Below are 21,358 nucleotides of genomic sequence, written 5' to 3' on the forward strand. Positions count from 1 at the left end.
CTCCCCATGTCGTCGACGGGTCCAAAAAACATGCTGAGGCTAATTGGACTTGCTAAATTGCCCGTAGGTGTGCATGTGTTTGTGAATGGTGTGTGAGTGTGCCCTGCGATGGGCTGCCCCCCATCCTGGGTTGTTCCCTGCCTCGTGCCCATTGCTTCCAGGATAGGCTCCGGACCCCCCCCGTGACCCAGAAGGATAAGCAGTTTGGAAAATGGATGGATGGATGGATGGGGCTTTTAATTTCAAGAAAAAGCTAAACAAATATGTTGTTTTCACAAGCTGCTTCATCTGACATTTATTGCTGTTTTCAGCTTGCAAAGCTAAATGGGGGATGGTGGTGTTCAAAAGAGCCACTTGCTTGCGCTGAACAGCCAGACTTTCTCCAAGCCCCCCTCCCTGTCCGCTGTTGCCTTGTGAACTGGGAAATCTGTTTGGGACAAAGTGGCAGATTCAGACTGGAGCCTCTGTCAGCTGCCATACGCACTGGTCTCAGGCGCCCGGCGGGAACACGTGCCTCATGGCAGGGAGGGGGCCCAAGCTGCACTGATCACAGTCGCCTGTGATCCTCCCTCCATCCCTAACCTCTCTGTCCATTTGGTCCGACCATCACGCTGCGGAGGATCAGCATCACTGCAGAGGACAGAAGCCCTTCAGTGATCAACTAACCTATATAAACAATGCTGTGTAAAAGTCTTAGACAGTCAAATTAAATGCTGGAAGCCATTTATCAGCATGGATAATTACGGGTATATTTACTCATAAACAGAGTATATATTCTGAATGTAACAAAAAATATTAATTTATTGTTCCCCACAAGTTACCGATACTTTGTCGGACGACCGCAGTAACCACTTCAGCTACCACCTAACCCAGCTCTCTGGATTAATTAAATCAATCGGTTAAATTATTTGATGAAGTACTGATTAGCCAAACACAGTGTGCTAGCAGTCGAGTCAACAAATACATGGGTTTAAATATCGGACGGTGTCTGCACGTCCTTGTGCGATTTCAGGAGTGTTGAACTGACTAATCAGACTCACGTTTTTGACAGATGTAATGTAGTTTTCCACCAACATGAAGATCATTTAAATATTTTCTTTAACTGCATCAGAATTTTGCACAGTGTTGCAAAATATGTATATGAATTCTGAATAATTTTTAAAACTCATTTATCTTTTATGTCATTTTGATTGCCGTCTTGGCAACAAAAAAAAAAATGGGGTTCCTGAGTCTAGCTGAGTGCAGACAGCACGGATTAATTACTGCTTGGTAACCCCTGAATGATCAGCAGGAAGATGTTACTGTGCGTGGTGCCACCGGACGACAGCGGTCTTGATTTAGGAGACTCGTTCCAGTCACCGATCCCACGGGGGCACCACTGATCTGGTGGCAGGTGTCCGTTGCTGCAGCGTAATCAAAGTAAGCCTCACCGGATCTGCTTTCACCCTGGTTGGTTGGTCAGTGCTAACAGAGTTTGACTTGTCAATGCCTTGGCAGAGGACCAGCTCATACAGCAAAATATGGGACTCCCCATTTCTACAGGATGAACCACACCTTCCATATCACCACTAGTAGTCCTCCAGCCTGAAGGAGGCGCTGCCAACAAATACTACGCTAATGAAGCCACTGTGGAGCAGGTGGCCTGCATGCGTCTTGCTCCAGACTTGAAGAGGTGACTGACCCCATGCTGCTTACCAAGACCGATAAGCTCTCCTAAGACTCCACTTTGCCAGACGCTGTTTGCATTAGCATTAGGCAGTGAAGAGCTGTTCTGCAGGAAGAGTCCGAAAATTATTATGCAACAAGCATTTTCACCCGTTCAATCAGGCGACCCCATCTCCAGCTTTGTGATCAAAGAATGTTCCAAGAAAATGGGTTTTAACATCAGCTATCAAGAAAACTATAGGCTATTCAGAAGAAGCTGACGTGCAACATGAATTATAAGGTAGGGCTTATCTCCTGTGTGGAGAACCTAGCAAGGGCTAAGTTGAAGAATTTTAGAAGAGAAAGACTCATCGGCCAAATATTGGGGGCGGGGGGGGGGGGGGGGGAACAGGTACCACACAATGCTGGGACAAATTGGGAGCATCCAAACATCTCCTGAAGTGCATAAATGGGGCCAGTAGAAAACAGAGATAAGGGAGAAATGGAGATGCTATGCTGATGTGACAAGGAGGGTAGGACAGCCTGAGAGACCTGGCAGTGGAGCGGTAAGAAAAGGGAATGGGAGGGAGATGAAAGAAGGAGATAAGAAAGAATATGCAAGAAGAAGAAAGGAGAGAGGAAATTAAGTTGGGGGAGGGGGGTTGACAGTCTACACAAAGAGTGCTCACACTCCTTAATGAAGCAGCTACCCATGAACAATATATGTTCAGGATTTTGACAAGTACGATAGGACCAAGGCAGTATAGTGGCTCAAGTTGGCTTAAGTCTGCATGTGTGTGTCGGCCCTGCTGACTGAAACACCTCATCAGTGTCATCGTTGACTCTATGCAGCAACAAACATAAAGGAGAACACTGTCTGGCATACAAATGACTGTACCGGGGAAAATCAAATGGAGTCTACTTGTTGCTGAACAGACTGACTGTCATTGTGAATGTGCTGACTAGGGTATGGTTCAGTAACTGCTTGGATGGATAGCCAGTACATCAGGCCAGCGGTAGCGGGTGCTTGGACGTCGTCATTGGTTACTTGTCGGCATAGGTGTCAAGTCTCATGATTTACCCCTGAGGTTCACGTCTTTCAACGCTCGTAGCTCTGTGAGGTAAATATCATGGGTTGCCAGGAGCCCAAACCATACAAAGACAAAATGACGACATGCTGTTGAGTGGACATGAAAGGAGAATCAATCAGGTCGGCAAGTTTCACTGTCGCAACCTCCCCTCTCTCCGGTCAACGACTTTTACCACAATCTGACCCCCAGGTGACAAGGTTAAGGACCCCCCCCCATTTTTCTTTGATGGGTTCCCACCTCACTGTGCAGGTTTTTAAAATCTCCCATATCACTGTTCTCACTGCAGTGAGGCTTATCATGTCTGCGTCAGGAATTATGACTGGCCAGTGGGAAAGAGGCTGATCCCACGTGATCTTGATCGCGTCCTGAATAGGAGCCGCTGTTGTCATGTTCCTCAATTAGGCCAAGCCATGCAAAAAACGGAAAGCGGCTACCATCTAAATGAAATATGTGCCTGGTAATGCTGAAAAAGCAAATGAATTATGCAGTAGCGGTTAATGCAGTCATTAGCTAAAAGCGAGCGGGGTGAAGGTGAGCACTGAGGCTGATCAAATGAAGACGACAGACAAGTCAGACTAATGATGGACAGGCTTAACTAATCATATCTGCAAGCCAGCTGATTCTTTTTGTTTTTTGGACAGGCAATAGGCAGGACATACCGTTTTTCTTCCCCCTCTGATAAGTTAGGGTCCTGCTCCTTGGGCATGTGTTCCATTCACCTCAATTCCATCCAGCAGGCAATCGTTCGAGACTGAGGCAGGCCCCACCCTCGGATGCGTACTTGGCATTCGCAGGTCGCGCCGAGTCAGTCGGCCATCATGCAGCGGCCAAGGTCTCCGCGGCAACCCTTCCCGGTGACATCAGACGGATGCTTTGACTCTGACTTCTAGTGCTCAGGGGTTCAGAGAGAATGGAGAGGCGCCTGAAAAAGGAGTAACTGATGTTAGTGTACTGAAATGTTAAGGCAAGACTTCTGTAGGTGAACATATAGTAGCAGCCAAAAGTCTGGATACGTCAAGACACTCACACACCATTCACTCACACATGCGTATAACTACTGGCAATTTAGCAAGTCCAATTTGCCTCAGTATGTCTTTGGACTGTGGGGGAAAACCGGAGTACCCGGAGGAAACCCCACGACGACATGGGGAGAACATGCAAACTCCACACACATGTGACCCAGGCGGAGACTCAAACCCGGGTCCCAGAGGTGTGAGGCAACAGTGCTAACCACTGCACCACCATGTTGCCACCCAAACAAATATATATTCTTTAATACTGTTTTTGGTCAAAACTTAATCTCATATAAGTTATTTTACAGTTGTGATGTCTTTATAATTATTCTAAAATCTAGAGTATAGTGCAAATATACCTTTATAGGATATTTGTGTCCAAACTTTTGACTGGTACTGTAGATGGCCATGACTGTTTTTAAATTAGTTTTCTTTATTTTATGCTTTATATGAATGGCTGAATATCGTATTGTAGTGTACTGGAAAAAAAACTGAGTAACTGAGGGTAGCTTTGAAAACTCTGGATGGCTAGATGACGCCGAGGTGCTTTTCGTAACAGGTTTAAAAATTTCTCAGACAGCTATTATGCAGCACAGCTTTGCGGTGAGCCTGGAATCATGTCGTCACAAAATCCGGTACCAAATCAGAAACAAAAAACACACAACGTACCAATTTTTTCTGCAGTGTCGGTAGTATCCAATCAAAAGTCGGTACCTGTTACCGTACTAGATCCATCCATCCATCCATTTTCCAAACCGCTTATCCTATTGGGTCGCGGGGGGTCCGGAGCCCATCCCGGAAGCAATGGGCACGAGGCAGGGAACAACCCAGGATGGGGGGCCAGCCCATCGCAGGGCACACTCACACACCATGCACTCACACATGCACACCTATGGGCAATTCAGCGACTCCAATTAGCCTCAGCATGTTTTTGGACTGTGGGGGGAAACCGGAGTACCCGGAGGAAACCCCACGACGACATGGGGAGAACATGCAAACTCCACACACATGTGACCCAGGCGGAGACTCGAACCCGGGTCCCAGAGGTGTGAGGCAACAGTGCTAACCACTGCACCACCATGCCGCCCCCGTACTAGATCACACTTTTAAAATAATATTTAAAAAAATAATAAGATTTTAAAATAATAATCTTTAGCAGAAAACTATATCTAGTTTGTGATTTTAGACTGAGCAGCCACTGCATATTGCAAACGCACTGAGTCTGACAAATTTGTCGTTGTCCACCAACACCAGACGATAAACAAACTTTCAAAATGGCAGAGAGCTGTGATTCAGCAGCTGCACCACAACAAACATTTGTTGATAAAAAACACAGCAAAAGTTACATTTGGAAATACTTCAGGGACGTATCATAGTCACTAAAATCCTATTTGATGTCAGTATTCTTTTCAAACTAAAGCAAACAATACGTCAAACCTCACTAAGCATATGAAAGACAGACCATCCATCCATCCATGTAAATAGTTTTAATTCTTTTATTGTTAATTTGTTATTTATATTCTTCTGTCGATTCTCTTAGTTTTAATAAAGTGAAATGTGCGTTGAATAGAAATTTTGTTTTCGTTATGGCATAGAATTAGGTATCAAGAACTGGAAGATTTCCGTGGTATTGATACCAACTACTAAACGTCTGGTGTCACGACATCCCCAGCCAGGAGGCTGTCCCAGGACAGGCGTTGGGAAGGGGACACCCTGGACAGCATGGCAGTCTGTCACAGGGCACACACTCACACACAAAAGATATCAGTTCAGAGACACCGGTTCACCTGGCTAAAATTTTCTGTGACCATGAGAAGACATGAGTTCCAGCTACATGCAGACTTCACACACGCAGAGCCAGAGGTGGGAATCAAAGGCTGAGCCCCAGAGGTGTGAAGCCAAGGCGCTGCTCACAGACCCACCTCAGCAGCCACGCAAAAGGAAACGCGATACCGCCAAGAGTGTCAGCCCTGCGATCCTTCGCATCAACACATTTGCGGCTCCCGTCAAGGGGGGGCGACTCCGGCAGGCTGCGTCATGTGCCCGGAGCACGTGCAGGTGATAAGAGTGCTTAGACTGCATCGCTCCCATCCTGCAGGGGGGGGTAAACCTGAACACAACCTGCATTTCGAGGACGAAATGCAGATGAGAGCTGGCTGATTCCCTGACTTTGAGGGAGGAATCACACTTGGATAGCAGCGGCGAAGTCTGCCAGACGCTCTTTTTTTTTGTGTGAGGTTTACAAGGGCACCGTCTGTCTTAAAAGTCAAGACGAGTGAGGGGGGGGGGGGGGGTGGTGGTGATGTTTTGGATTCCCTGCGGTGCTGCACAAATACTAAAGTGGAGAAATTTGTCAGTGACTTGCTAAAAATAAGGCTTTTATGCCTCCATGGGTAACAACCTCGCTGACCTTCCCGAGGTCATCAAAGAAGGAATTCAGCTACACAGTCCCAGCACCAGAACTTTTCTACGACTTGGCAGACTGATGCACTGGTGCGAGTTTTACGACGCCTGTACAGTTACCCGCGCTGTTTACAGTCCTGCTGATCTACAGATGTTACCTTTATTTACTCATGATAAATCCAGTCATCATTTCTCAATGCCTCTTAAGTTCTTAAGTCTACATCCATTGCACCGTGCAGTTCACTGTGGATCTTTCCAGAAACAATGGAGGCGATTATGTCATCAGCGCTATGTCTTGGCACATGGCAGTAAAGCATAGAGGTAGGAGTGTCTTGGAGAACGCAGACCCACATGATCCAGCCACCACACAAGTTTTTATTGAGACGTCTAGCTCTGGGTTTTCGACACTTTCATATTGCTAATGAGTGAAAAACTGTAGAGACCAACAAAGAATACGGCAAAATGGCGCCCAATCACTGCAGCTGTGAAGAAACTTCCTCTGCTGTATTCCTGTGATCTGGCAGGTCGTAATTGCACGTGGTATGGACCCCCCCCCCCCCCCCCACCGGGCTCAGTCGATTCCAGGATAACACGGCAATATTTACCCCTTTCTTGCTTCAAAACGATAATTGATTACTCCGCCATCAAACTACACTCCTGTATGTAATGGCACCAAAAGAAATGGCATGTGCGCTCAGGAAAAGGCAGCCTACATCCAGACCTACTGGAGCTCACATTCACTTCATTAATTAGTGAAGCAATTAGCTTAATTTCTACAGCGAAGATGAGTGACCTGGTTAAGAAGAAGTAGATTACTGCAGTCATGTGGCCGTTTTTTGGTTTCCGGCAATAGGTTCGGGCACCGTCATGGTAATGTGATATACTGCGGTATTTTGAAATCTTGGCAACAAACAGTATCGTGCCCCTCCGCTCGGCAAATGTTTATCGCTAAGATTTCAAAATACTGGAAGAGAGTTGTTTTTGAAGATACGGTGAAAATTCCGCATGATGTCCGGATGGTATGATGGTATGAATAATCAGACACCGCTCAAGCGTAGGAGCCAGCTAAAGTAACACGTCACGTTGTGCATAGAGGACGTGTGGACAGAGGACGACAACACACATCTTTACTCTCATAACCCATCTCACGTCACAAAAATAAGTAAGCCTGCTTTAAAGTGAGCAGTACTCAGGTCAGCCAATGCAGATACAGCCAGCCATTAAACCTTTAAAAATCAAATCACCGACGGAGAACACGAGTGTTTAAGATGGAGGCGATGCACAAACGCGATTATGAGACACAAGACTGCAATAGAAATCGCAAGTTCGCGCAAAGTCGAGCTTTGGCACGTTTGAGCATCATGTGACACGTGAGGCTACAAAGTACTCTGTGAAAATTGCCGACACCAGCTACTGGAACGAAGCTTTGCTCAGAGGTAGAGAAGGGTAGCAGGAAGGCAGACTATCTATTACTAAAGATGGACAGGTGGCTTAGACCCTCATATGTCCATCACAGCTTACTTCATAAAACCCATGCCTTCAAACGAACTTTTTGGTGGAGGACATAGCCAAAGCAGTAGGTTAGTCAATGCTTTCTTTTTGCTAATGATGTTTTAACTAATTATGCTTTTAAACTATTAAAGTTATAACCTCTATATATTGTAGGTTCTCCTCACACGTATTTCAATATTGAACTGTATAAATATATTTATAATTCAAAAAATATTTAAATATAATAATGGCCCCACAAAGTCAAATTACACAATGCAGATTTTTTTTTTATTCTTTGGTGGCAAATGATTAAAAAAATCATCTTTTTCTGTCGTCCCCTATGAGCTTTTCAAATGGCCTGTGGGCGACTCTGAGAGCTAAGTCCGGCTCAGCCCTACTCTTGCACTGTTTTGAATGTCTCCAACAAGCTTTGATTCCCTTCCATTCACAGCCACAGATGTGCGGGCCTGAATTAAGTGCATCCTGGGAGGCCCCGCGGTGGCTCCCGCCCCCCTTTCGGGGCCCGAACGTATGCTGAGTACTGTGCCATTACTCATGCGGCATCCTCGCCGCATCTGGGGGTTTGTGTTACCGTGACTCCCAGCAGGAGAGGGGTAACCCGGGGTAACGAAGACTCCCTGATCAAAGAAGAGCGTGTTCTACCGCCCCTGACCGGAGCTCGCCATCGGCGAGGCAAAGGGGCGACTAACTCCTAACAAATACCCCCCTTTTATCTGCCATTTTGAGTGAAACCTTTGTTTCACATCGTGACAAAGCGCCATCTGTGAAGGAGATAGAATGTCCCACTCCCCCAGGATGCTATAAAACTCCCCCCCCCTCCCCCACCACCCCACACACACACCCGAGCAACTTTGCGACTGTAGCCTCGCCTTCCCAGGGACCCAGATAAAGTGTGCATGTTGTGAACGGGCACGGCGGTACAGAAACGACCGAGTTGGAGTCAGGGGCGGGGCATGAACAGGAGTGGCCAATCACACGGAGGTACTGAAACAGCCCTGGGAAGACAGCGGCTGACAGCTGCAGCCTTGGTTAGGGGCTCTGCTGCCCGGAGCAGGATAGGAATCACGGAAGGAGGACGGAGATAAGAGATGCCGATTGTAAGTGAGGCATGAAAAACCTTAACAAAATTAGGTCGGCAAAAATGAAGACCAGAGCCAACACATGTGGGTAAGCAGAGCCGGATGCCTAGGCCCAACTGGCGGCATCCACAAGAACCCGGGCGGCTGTCAGGTACCTCCTGTTTGCTGGAGAACAGAGCTCATTTGTGTCTCATTAGGAACAGAAAGTAAATAAGGAGGTGAAGGGGAGAATGTGAAAAACCGACGAAGACAAATGTAGAGATTCCCTGCTAACTGCTGAACCCCGCTGGGGGAGGTGGGGGGCGGGGGGTCATTTCCGAGGTCTAACAATGCAGAAATCTACAACCATAACATCCTGCAAAGCCAGAGTCCGAACATGCCCAGGGCCACAACACATCACCCCCCCTCCATCGCCACTTGGTTCACTCTGCTCTCTTAAATAGCTTTGCTTCCCTCCGCCGAAGCGCTGCTTAATTGCATTTTTAAAAATGCATAGAGGGAAGTGGCACCTCGTGCGTGGCGCTCTGCGGTGTGGGTCGGGAGTGAATTAAACATCCCTCTCCAGCAGGAAGTGGGCAGCGCCAGTAGCCTCTGCTGAACTTCTACAAATTTCTCTATAAAAATCAGAAACTCTCCAACCTGATGGCCAGGAAATTTAATTAAAAACTTATGCAAACGTAATATCGAATCTTGTCCCGTATTCCAACTGCACCTGGTCTGAAGACAATAATTATGGTGGATATGTACATCTAACCCCAACTGTATGCATCTGCCAAAAACTCTCAATATTTATGACCTGAAAAATTCTATAACTACCACATTCTTGCAATAAAAAAAGAATTAAAACACCCACATGACATACCAAATAGAAATTTATGCTGCTTTTTCGTGTGTTCTTATTGGTGAGTTTTGTAGGATTCATTGCACACAAACATCCATCCATCCATCCATCCATCCATCCATCCATCCATCTTCTCGTCCTTTTCACGATCACAGAGGTCCAGAGCCTATCCCATAAGCTATGGGCACAAGGTATGGGATAACCCAGGATGGGGTTAGGGTTAGGGTTAGTGCACACAAGCACTACTGCTGTAAAAGTTCTCACATGTTTACTTGTATAGAGCAGAGAGAAAGCGATGTGCTTGTTTATTTTTATGCAGCTATCACACACCAAGCTTTCGCCTGCCGCTTTATCGATTCCCCCGTATGGAGGTTAGACCCAGATGTTGCAACAGTGGACTGTCAAGCAGCACTGTTTCTCCATGTGGAGGCCAGAAGCATCTGTTCACACCATTTCCCACCATCCTCCGCTCCGCCGGCCAGCTAACAGGCAGTCAGACAACGGCTTCTGGCCCGTCTCCAAGGGAACGCTTGGGGCTAACCCAGCTCCCCAGATATGCAAGTTGCTCTGAAAATATGAGCCTGTTTTGTCGCGGGGAGACAGAGCCGTGTGGAATTATTCTGGGGGTGGGGGGACTGCCAGCATCTCACGTTCACGTTGCCACCAGCTTACGTTGCCCATCCTTCAAGAAGTGCTGATGTGTGTGATCAAATAAACTGGAGCCACTCACACCTTAAGGTGGTCTCCTGTCCCATTAAACCTCTACGCTGGGCCAGAAACTAAAAGCAAAGTCTGCATTCCCCCCCCCCCCCAAGATCCAGAGAACGAAAGCAGCCTAAACATAAGCCAAGGCTATTGATCCGTGACGCTCCCGTCGTGGGAGTCAAGGCCGTGTGGAGTTCATCTGCAAGGCATCATGGGAAGTATGCATTCCACATCCTGAAGCTGGCAGGCACAGGCAGAAAAGGAAAACTGTGATAGGGCCATGGAGGGCAATAATAAAAAAGGTGTGTATGCGGGGGGGGGGGGGGCAAATAGGTTAACATGGAGGGGAAAGGTCAGCCTCAAAACACTGAGCATATTTGTCAAAACCCGAATGAAGCCCCCCCTCCCCATTCAACCCCCCCCTCCGGCAAAAGCGAGCCTAGACAGTGCCAAGAATGTGACCGTGCCTGAAAAACAAATTAGACCCCTCTCGGCTGTGCTGGTCCCCCTCCCTCTCATAAGGTATGACAGCTATCCTCCCCTGGCACAGCAAGCACCATCCGGGAGCCTTCGCTCTCTCCCGCGGCCCCTTAAGCAGCAGGTCGTGCTCCCCGGCCTTCGCTCGGGAGAAGCTGCCTTCCTGACGCTCTTTCCCACCGACTCATTCGTTTCTGATTGCGAACAGGCAGCACCTGACTGCCATCGGCACGTGCGCAGGCTGCTGACTGAAGGGCCATTTCTGCAGCATATGGATGCCCCCCCTGCAGGGCATGCAGATCTCCACTTCCGCCTTCCATGACTGATTAAGAAAAGCTAATCTGTCTCCATTTCGGTGAGGGAAGGCATCACTTGCGGCGAGCACAGAGTCTTGGCCGCGTGGTGGGGAATGAGTGATTTGGCCCAGCCCTCCCCGGGGGGGGGGAGCCTTGGCAGGGGCTCAGGCTGCCAGGTACACTATGATTACTGCAGCAGCCGCCAAGCCACACAGCTGTGCGGACAAAGGCGAGGGAATCCCCAGCTGTGCTGTGATGTCACAGACGGGGGAGGCCCTCGCTGACATCAGAGCCAGGGTGGCTCAGCTCTCTCAAGTGACACCCCCCTCCCCCCTAGAAAGCGAGAGAGGGAAAGACTGGGGCTGATGATGACCAAACCCTCTTTGCTCTGATAGACAGACAGACAGACAGACAGACACACACAGAAACCATGTATTCATATCTTAGTGGGGACTCTCCATTCATTTCTATGGGCATAACCCTAATCCCAACAACTAACCCCTACCCAGTTCTTAACCATAAGCAACGAAACAAAATACAAGACTTTTTTAGTTCATTGATTTTTAGTTTATTGCTGGCAGTCACAGACCAGGGAAAAAAGGAGGTTGACGGGCGACTCGTCAAGTTAGCAGCCGCAGTGCCAGTGATTGTTCGCTCTGCGTACAAACGCTGCAAGTGGCCAAGGGCTGAGCGCAGCGGCACAAACAAACTCAAGCACGGCCTGGCAGACGCACAAGCATGCTGGCAAATACAGGCAAGGAAATAAGGAGAGGCATGTTTATGCAAAAAAGGGGAAAAGAGGCCGGGTTCACCGGGTTTGGCCTGGCAGCACTCCAGCCTGGGGAGGCTCAGCGCTTCCTCGCACACGGGGCCTGCACCGTCTGCTCCGAAGCTCCGGCTCAATCACAACCAAGTGCTCGGAATCGGCAGCGGGGGGGGGGGGTTTGGCTGGACTGCCGGTCAGACCACCACTGCTGTTACTCTCCTTTTGCAAAACAGCATGTGTAAAGCATGCACTGTAATTCAACTTCCTCTGCTTGCCCAGCTGCACACGAGCAGAATCTCCATTAAATGTATTTCAAAGGTACATTTAATTACTTTTGAGTATTTTGTATTTGTATTTTGCTAGACTGGTGTGAGAGTGCGATGGGCTGGCCCCCCATCCTGGGTTGTTCCCTGCCTCGTGCCCATTGCTTCCGGGATAGGCTCCGGACCCCCCATGACCCAATAGGATAAGCGGTTTGGAAAATGGATGGATGGATGGATTTTGCTAGACAGAAAAAAACATGATGTAATTTGTAACAAAACAGATATATTTGATGTATTTAAAATATCTAAAATACTTAATAAAATATGTAATTTTATTTGTGAACTTCATTTTCCCATTTTCTAAGGAAAGAGGCTGCCTTGGCGCTTAAGGTAAATGAAATATGTAGTAAAATACACAACATTGACAAAAGTACGGGGACATCTGGCCATTACACCTACAGGAACTTTTACGACATCCCATTCTAAATCCATTTGGCATCGATATGGAGTTGGTCCCCACTGTGCAGCAATTACAGCTGCCACTCTTTTTGGAAGCCTTTCCACAAGATTTTGGAGTGTGTCTATGAGAATTTTTGCCCATTCATGCAGAAGAGTATTTGTGAGGTCAGGCACTGATGTTGGACGTAAAAGCTTGGCACACAATCTCCTGTTTAGCTCATCCCGAAGGTGTTTAATGTTGAGGTCAGGACTCTGTATGGGCCAGTCAAATTCTTCCACACCAACTAGGTCTTTACGGACCTTGCTTTGTGCACTGGGGCACAGTCATCCGTAAACATAAAATACATACAGACTGGAAGAAAATGCCTGGCAAGGCAACATTTACAATTTACAAAGTAGAAAAAGGTGTTGTTGAGGCAATATTTACACGTTGGAGTGTATAGGACGATATCCATTTTTTGTTGCAACATGAAGTATGTACAGACAAAAAAAAATGTACTGTTTGAGATGGGTTTCGGAGGTAAGCATGGTGATGATTTTATGTTAAATGCTGCTCCTGAACCTGCTGGTAAGAGACTTCGGAGTCCAGTACCGTCTTCCTGTCGGGAGGAGACCAAACAGTCCATGGTTGGGGTGTGAAGGATCTCCGATAACAGAGCAGGCCGGCCTCAGACAGAGCAGAAGCTGGAGGTCAGAGATGGCTGGGAGCAGGGTGCTGATGACCTGCTGGGCAGTTTTCACCACCTGTTGCAGAGCCTTCCTGTCACCTTTGGAGCAGCTTAATAGAGTAGGTCAGGATGCTTTCAATAGTGCATCTGTAGAATTTCACCAGGACCTGAGGAGACAGGCCGGCTTTCTTTAGCCTCCTCAGAGGCACTGCTGCCCCTCTTTAACCAGGCTGGAAGAATTAAGGTACCAAGATCCTCAGAGATGTGAACATGGTCCATCTCAGTACCATTAATGTCAATGGGGGCATGTCCACTGCTTTTGTTCTTCCACTAATCCACAATGAGCTCTTTGGTATTCTTGGTGTTGAGGACAAGGTTGTTGTCAGTACACCATACTGCCAGATGTTGGACTTCCTCCTGTAGGTAGATTCATCATTATCATTTATCAGTCCTACCACCGTTCCTACCACCTACCACGGATATGATGACAGTATTTGAGCCATGTGTGGAAATGCAGTCATGGGTGTAAAGGGAACAGAGAAGAGGGCTGAGCACACAGGCCTGTTTGACACCAGTCTTCAGGGTCAGAGTGAATGAGTTGAGGCTGTTTAATCGAACAGACTGGGGTCTGTTAGTCAGAAAGTCAATTGTTCAATTGCAGAGGGAGCTGTTGATGCTCAGGTCCTTGAGTTTGTTGATCGGGTTAGTGAGGATGGCTGTATTAAATGTGATGCTAAAATCAATAAATAACATTCTGACATTCTGAGTTGTTCTTGTCCAGAAGGGTCAGGGCAGAGCTGAGGATACAGCATCCTGTTGGAGCGGTTGGCAAACTGGTAGCAAACTGGTGGAAGTCGGCTGGACTTGAGGTGTGTGAAAACCAGGCTTTCAAAGCACTTGGTGATGATGGGGGCGAGTGCTACTGCACGGAAGTCATTCAGACACCCTGGAGCGGATAGCTTAGGCATGGGCACAATGGCTGTGGTTTTGAGACACATCGAAACAACAGCCTGGGCCAATGAAAGGTTGAAGATGTCAGTAAAGATGCTGGACAATTGTCCAGCGCATACCTTAAGCCCACGCCCGGGGATGTCTTCAAGGTCAACAGCCTTGTGTGCATTCTCTATACTCAGCTTGGGCATCAGAGATGGAAAGTCTGAAGAGGTCCCATGTTTCAAGGCCCATAGGTCAGGCTTCTGTCCTCGCCAGAGCTTCCATGTTCCACGGCCTGCAGGTCGGGCTGCCATCCTCTCCTGTGCTCCCATGTTTCGAAGACCATAGGTCGGGCTTCTGTCCTCGCCAGAGCTTCCATGTTTCAAGGCCTGTGGGTGGGGACTCCCGTCCTCCCTGGAACTCAAATGTTCTGCAGCCCATGGGTCAGGTTCCTGTCCTCCCCAGAGTTCCCATGTTCTTAGGCTGGCAGATCGGGTTCCTATCCTCCTCAGAGTTCCCATGGTCTGTGACACGCAGTAGGGCTACTATCCTCTACAGAGCGCTCATGATCTGCAGCTCATGGATTGGCTCCCATCCTCCTCAGAGCTCACGTTTCGAGATCCGTGGGCAGGGCTCCTATCCTCCCCAGAGCACATGTTGCGTGCAGCGAAAGTGGAGATGAAGGACTGACTTGGCAGAGAGCATCAGTAGAAGGTAGGTGATTTTCTTGGCACTGGCCCGGACTGCGGCGGACCAATCCCAGGCGCCTGTGTGGTCCTGGATCCAATTATGGGCCCCCAAGTCTGCAAACCCCCCCTACTCCGGCCTATCTCCAGCCCGCCGCTACCCTCTGTGTTCCCCCACATACCGGTCTAGAACATCTTCAACTGAATAATACGGCGACGAGAAGATAAAACAGGAAGGGAGAAAATAAAGTGGAGGAGAGAAGGGGAGGAGAGGGGATAAAGGAGAAGGAAGAGGAGAGGAGGGGAGGATAGGAGGGGATGGGTGAGAAGAAAGGAGGGGAGAGCAGACAGAAAGGGGGGAGGGGGGTTCAGGATGTATTTGCATGGCGAGCTGCCCTCAACTATAACATCGAATAGCTCCTTAATCTTTTTTTTTTCTTGTTTTCATTTCATCTTCTTCCTCCAGTCCCCCCCGCCCCCCCCCCCCCCCCCCCCCCCACTCTGCACTGTGAGCTCCGGAGCAGGAATGAGGGCCAGGCCAGCCCCCGCCTCAGTGGGGGCCCCTCCGGTGTGCCTGTTCTTGGGGGGAGACATATGCGCATGTGCTGGGCATATGTGCAGTGCTGGCTGTTTGCTCAGCCTCCCTGCACCGGCTCTGCGGTCTCCCTGCGATAAGAAGTGTGGCATGTTGAAGTGCAGACCCTCCCCTGCGGGTCTCTTGATGAAGAGGTTGCTTTCAGGTTCAGGGTGCAAGGCTGGGCCGTACCTCCTCCTTCGACTGGCTCCTCTGATTGGCTCTTACTCCTCCCCCACTGTGCCGGACCACACATTCACACAGCAGCTGAAATGCAGGTGTGGCCTTTGCAGCAGGAGGATGGAACTATGGTGAAACCGCAGTGAGACCTTTGGCACAAATCCCGAGGTGCAAATCCTGAACAGGCACAGATTCTGGGGGTAATCATTACTGTACCAGGCGTGCAGCAGTTGCAGGTAATCATATATGTTCTCAGGCCCTCACTCTCCCAGCTGACCACGGCCCCTATAGGCCCCTTCAGAATGGGGACAAAAATTAACAGCTTTCTGCCAAACCTGTGACTGTGACCATGCCAAAGTCCTCAGCATGACCTTTGAACTCAGCTTGCCGGAGAACCGGTAGCTGAAATCCAGCTTCGCTGCTCAACCTGCCATATCTGGGCAGCTGTGTGGCACACTTGGGCTGCCCCCTGCCACAAGAAGGTATACGACTGACACGGGATCTTCCTTACAGCCGTACCTGAAGGAATCTCAGCAGAAATCAATGATCCGGCTACCAGCCGTGGTCCTCAATTCAGTGACGTGAATAATCCAGTGGGGCTCTTTGGGGAGCCAGAGAGCGATAGTAAGGTCCGCCGCGAAAAACCAAACGGGCGCCAGCTCACCACCACGCTGCACCTCCTTCTGCACCTCCCTCTGCACCTCCCTCTGCACCTCCCTCTGCACCTCCCCCTATCCAAGAGTCGGGCAGATGGGGGGGGGGGAGTCTTTTAAACACTGGAGAAGCTTTAAAGATGCATGTTGGGCAGGCCTCCGTGGAGAGTCTGTCAGCATTAACGAGAAGCAGCACTCATCGGCGATCGATAAGAGATGCTGGATCCCACCAGGCGCTGAGGCAGCAGAGGGAGCTGTCTGAGGGCCATGCCGGTGTCACCATACATGAACACGGTCACATCGCATTTATCTTGCAGATGCTTACGTCCAAAGATACTGTACGTGCAAACAGTCAAACAGTTCTTGGAGCAACTAGGATTAAGGGCCTTTCTCACAACAGTGAAGTCACTCTGCCAACCCTGGGATTTAAACCAGCAACCTTCTGATCCCAACATCCTAACCTATCAAGCCACGCACCAGGCCCCCAAAACCTACAACCTTCAAGCTGGATTTGAACCAAAAACCTAAGGATCACAGTTCATATTCCATTACAGTCTTATGCTGTGCCAACTGAGCTATTGAAGGAGACAGGCACAGCCAAACACCCACAGACCTGGCCTTCTCTTCATACGGCAGTATTCATTCCACCCCTCCCCCACCCCATAATGTCTGTTCCACGTGGGTACTTCACAGAAGGTTAGGAAAACACGCATGAGCACTGAACACGACACTCAGAGGCCAATGCAAGCTGGATGTTCAGCATGAAACACGTTCAATCGAAAGAGCAGTGCAGGAAGCTAGGAAGTCATGTCCTCTCCAGTTCCTTCCCTTTAATACATTTTTCATATTGACTGTACTGGTTTCACTGTTTGAGCTCTTAGTGGGCTGATATAGCACAAAGACAGAGGCAGAGAGACAGACTCGGGCTTAGGGCCAAAACAACCAATCCCCTTAGTACAGATCACAGCTAAAGGCTAAGCTAAATCGCAGATTTGTCAGGCGAGGAAGAAGCTGTCGAATGAAGGACAGCGGACTACATGAGTTATCACCGAGTTGACACATGCTCTCTCGATGTTCCAGCTGCATGGTGGCCACAATTGTGCCGCTTTGTCAGGAATGAGGGGCAAGACGCCACCAGGAGTCCAGCTGTGTAAGTGCCATACCTCGACCCGACCAGTAGGGGTCACTGCAGCTCAGGAGGAGCTCAGCTGTCAATCACATGTGCAGTTCATCGTGAGGTAGAGAGTGTCGGGACGACCAGAGCGGAAATGGCGACTATCAGTGAGCATGTCGGGTACGGCACACTGTCCCAGAAGTACACACCTTCGGGTTGCTATATTGTGTCAAGGGCAGAGGGGGGGGGCACACATCCCACTGCAAAATGCACGAAACACTCTTACACTGAAAATGAATGGGCATTTTAATAAGCAAATCTCATAATAACCTAAAGCAGCTACCAGTTGCCTGTAATAGTGACAGTAATGAATAAACATTTGTAAAGAGGCACTGGTACCTCTTTATAGATAAATGCCGTTAGGAGATGATTCCGCTACTCAGATTTGTGGCAGCCTGGGGTAATGGCATTAATGGCAGGGAATGAGGCTTCTGTAAGGCGCGTGTAGCTCTGAGCCGCCCAGGAAAACGCATTTAAATCCCGGGCACTGCCATGGGGCAGCTGGGAGAAATGCACGCTGGCAGAGGCTTCCTGACAATGCCAGGGAGGCTTGCTTCTCTGATATGTAGATACCAGCCTCCTCCTTCCGTCACCGTGGCGATCATGCTCCCCCCTCCTCCTAAAAATCTGCATGTTTTTATCTGGCCAGCTCCTTAACCGCCATGCAAAGTGCTGGTTCATCAGAGACGGGGATGGGGAGGTGGGTGAGTTCACTCTGCGTTATGCTGAGATACACGGACAGCGGTGTTGGTCCGTCTTAAAACGCCGTCCAGCCCAGAATGAGCATCGGCCTAAACCCCATGAGACACCCACCCTGATCCCACATGGCCGCCACCTTGTCCTTCATTAAGTAGCCGACGCGGAGAGTGTCGCGACGCAGCATGGCGTTTCACACCTTCACGCGTTTCACACCTTCACGCCTAAAATACCACCTAAACACGCCAGGCTGTGGTGAAGCCGGCAGACGATCTTCGCTGCCCTCCCAACACGGGACGAGCAGACGTGTCGTCCGTCGACTCCCGTCCAAGAGATATTTATGGAAAGATATTTATTTAGGCCTTTGTCTTTTTTGTGACCTTGTCTGACCCCCCCCCCCCCCCAACAGGTGGCAGAACATGGGAAGCCGGAGTTTGGAGGGGGCTAAAGCTTGGCCGCAGAATAAAGGCAGCAGGGGCAGAGGAAGGACGGGCGCTCTGCCTCACATCCCTGCCTTTGTACAGTCGCCCAGAAACTGGCGGAAAGCTTGGCTGGCCGCCGGCCGTGGGTTCCCAGTGGCCTCTGGAGCAGGCCCACGGTCGGGACGGCGACACAGGCGCTGTCATTCATTCATCGCCGCGGCACCGGAGCGCCACACACTCCGAGCTGCACGTCACGGTGCCACGTCGGTCGGGGGGGCCGCAGGGACAGGCCTGGACTCACGGTGACGTCTGCGACCCCAGCACTCACTTTCAGTTTCACAACCTTTTTAATTAAAGAAATACTAGTCGTAGTGACATCAGTAAATAACAATAGTATAAATTACAGCAATTAAAAGCTGCAGCGATGCGATCCAGCAAACTCTACCCGTCCCATTCTTAGGGAGCGTACAGCCACCGCCATTCTCCTTATCGTCCTGCAAGCTCATCAGTTTGCTTTGAAGAACAAACAAAATCAGTCTGATAGCAAAACATAATTCTCCTGGGTGGAAGGATATTCCAGAACTGGCAGTGATGATGCTTCATGCCAGTCGTCCCCGACTGCCTGGCACCCCCCCCCCAGCTACTGCCATGGCAACACGCGACGCATCGCATCCCTAAGGAGTCGCCACAGGCCACCGAGGGAGGGGGTTACCACTGGTAAACACATGCTCCACACCCTAAGCCGCTCCTCTCTCCTCTGGGACAAGAGCAGATCCCGTTGGCTCGGCACATACGGCTCGCTGCATCTAAAGAGTTTCAGGTAACTTTCAGGTAAAAGTCGTTAGCTTGACGACTTCAAGGTGGAGCTTCCTTAAAGGAATGAACCGTACACTGAGAAACTGTAGAACTAAATCAGCACAGCTTCAGGAATATAATAAAAATCAGGAGGTGGCCATGCTCTATGCTGTACCTTTGCAATTGCATGTCCTTGCTAAACTCCACAATAATCCACCCTGACGCCTATGCTGGTGTCGCTATACTGAAAAAATGAATATTTTCCACTGAGCAGTAACACACCACCCTATTCTCCTGACACGACACCGTCTACGTACGGAGCGCTAGCAGAAATCAATAAATTACAGCTGCTGTTTGAAAGTGTTACAGTTTTTAAAGAGGGAAAAAAGTACAGCAATGTTTGCAATCTCATGTTAATGCTACTCTCTTCCCGCAACAGGCTCAAGGACGACTCTGCAACACTGCCTTGAAGCGGAGCTTTATAGACCTGCCACATAATTTTGTTTTGTGGAAATATGGCTTTTACAAGTGTCACAATTAACGCGCATGTGAGAGACACACAAATCAGGCAATGCCATATACCAGACGTACAGTAACTGACACCATTTAATGGTGAAGAATTAAACACCCGCAATAAACTTTCCATTCATCTTCTATCCACTTATCCTGTGCAGGATGACCAAACCCCACTAAGCATTGCTAGTAAAAAAAATCCATCCATCCATGAATCTATTCATTGATCTTCTGACTGTCCATTCAGTATGGGACCACAAGCCTACCAGAGGCGGCACAAGGCAGGGGACACCTTGGATGGTGTTATGGAATCATAAAGACACCCTGGGAAACATCCATCCATCCATCCATCCATCCATCATCCATCCATCCATTCATCCAGACTTTTTCTGTACCTGCTTGTCCTATTCAGGGTCTCGGAGGCTACAGGCACAAGGCATGGAACAACCCAGGGCACACACACACACACACACACACACACACACACACACACACACACACAGCATTCACTAACGCACGCACACCTACCCTGGCCAACAAATTATATTAAAGCAGAACGCAACTGAATACATTTTCACAATGGTGCTTCTTGTTTTGTTCACATGCGACCATATTAGAATATCAGCATCCTAACGCTATAAAAACGCTAAATGAAAACACTGCAGATCATTAGAGATGGCTGACTTAATCAGCTTCGTCAGGGGCAGGGGTGCTGAGCAGGCGCTGGAAGTACCAGACCTGATAGTTTAGGAAAAGTCTAAGTGACTCTGTTCCTTCTTCATACCCCGTCGTTCAGGGGGCTGTTCAGGGTAGCCGGTGGCTGGCAGCTGGCTGGCACTAAGCCCTGAAGCATTCGAAATTTCCCACGTCTGACAAAGCGGCAGCACGTCTGTACTGCCAGATCCTAAATGCTACTGACACTAACGATAAAAAGATCACTTCGCAGTCAACAGCTCGATAACATCTATACATAGATAAAGCATATTTAAAACGCGAGGACGTACATATACATAAGTAACCGGCAGCGAGTCGGGTAAGCTGAACGTGACGGTTTATAAGGAGAAACATCATCCCCTAACAACCAGTAGTATTCTTGTCACCACCATGGGAGTCACAGTTAAGCAACCTGACAGCTAACAGCTGAAATTTAAGGTGCTCCACTGTTTTAGCTTCAGCGTATGTGTTTCAGTAATGTTATTAATATTTCATTTAAATATGCCACAGACAAAGGGTGGCACTGTGGCGAATTGGGTAACTGCTGCCTCATCTCTCCTGGGCTGAGGTGTGAGCTTCTCTTCCTATGCTCCAAAACATGCAGTCCAGCTATGTGGGACCTCTAACAAGGCCACGGTATGCGGGCGGGTGCCTGTATGTGCCCCACGATGCACCGCCCTCCCATCTGTGGTGTATCTGTCCATTGGAGGGGTCTGTGCTCCATGCTGCCTGGAACAGGCCCCAGGCGAGCCTGATACACAGCTAGAGTATGGAAGGATGGATGGAGGAATACATGCAATT

At 49.0% G+C, this 21,358-nt stretch overlaps 1 protein-coding gene across 4 annotated transcripts in view; it reads right to left on the reverse strand.

Annotated features, from left to right (window-relative positions):
• The window catches only part of LOC125742831 (thyroid hormone receptor alpha), a 92,504-nt gene that overhangs the window by 18,447 nt on the left and 52,699 nt on the right, over positions 1-21,358 (reverse strand). For all 4 annotated transcript variants that reach the window (XM_049015219.1, XM_049015220.1, XM_049015221.1 and 1 more), the window contains one exon: positions 3,395-3,657. In XM_049015219.1, the coding sequence (XP_048871176.1) occupies positions 3,395-3,450 (56 nt within the window). In that variant the 5' untranslated portion in view covers positions 3,451-3,657. The remainder of the gene's footprint in view (positions 1-3,394; positions 3,658-21,358) is intronic.

This window comes from Brienomyrus brachyistius, chromosome 5 (assembly GCF_023856365.1).
Source record: "Brienomyrus brachyistius isolate T26 chromosome 5, BBRACH_0.4, whole genome shotgun sequence".
NCBI classification, from domain to species: Eukaryota; Metazoa; Chordata; class Actinopteri; order Osteoglossiformes; family Mormyridae; genus Brienomyrus; species Brienomyrus brachyistius.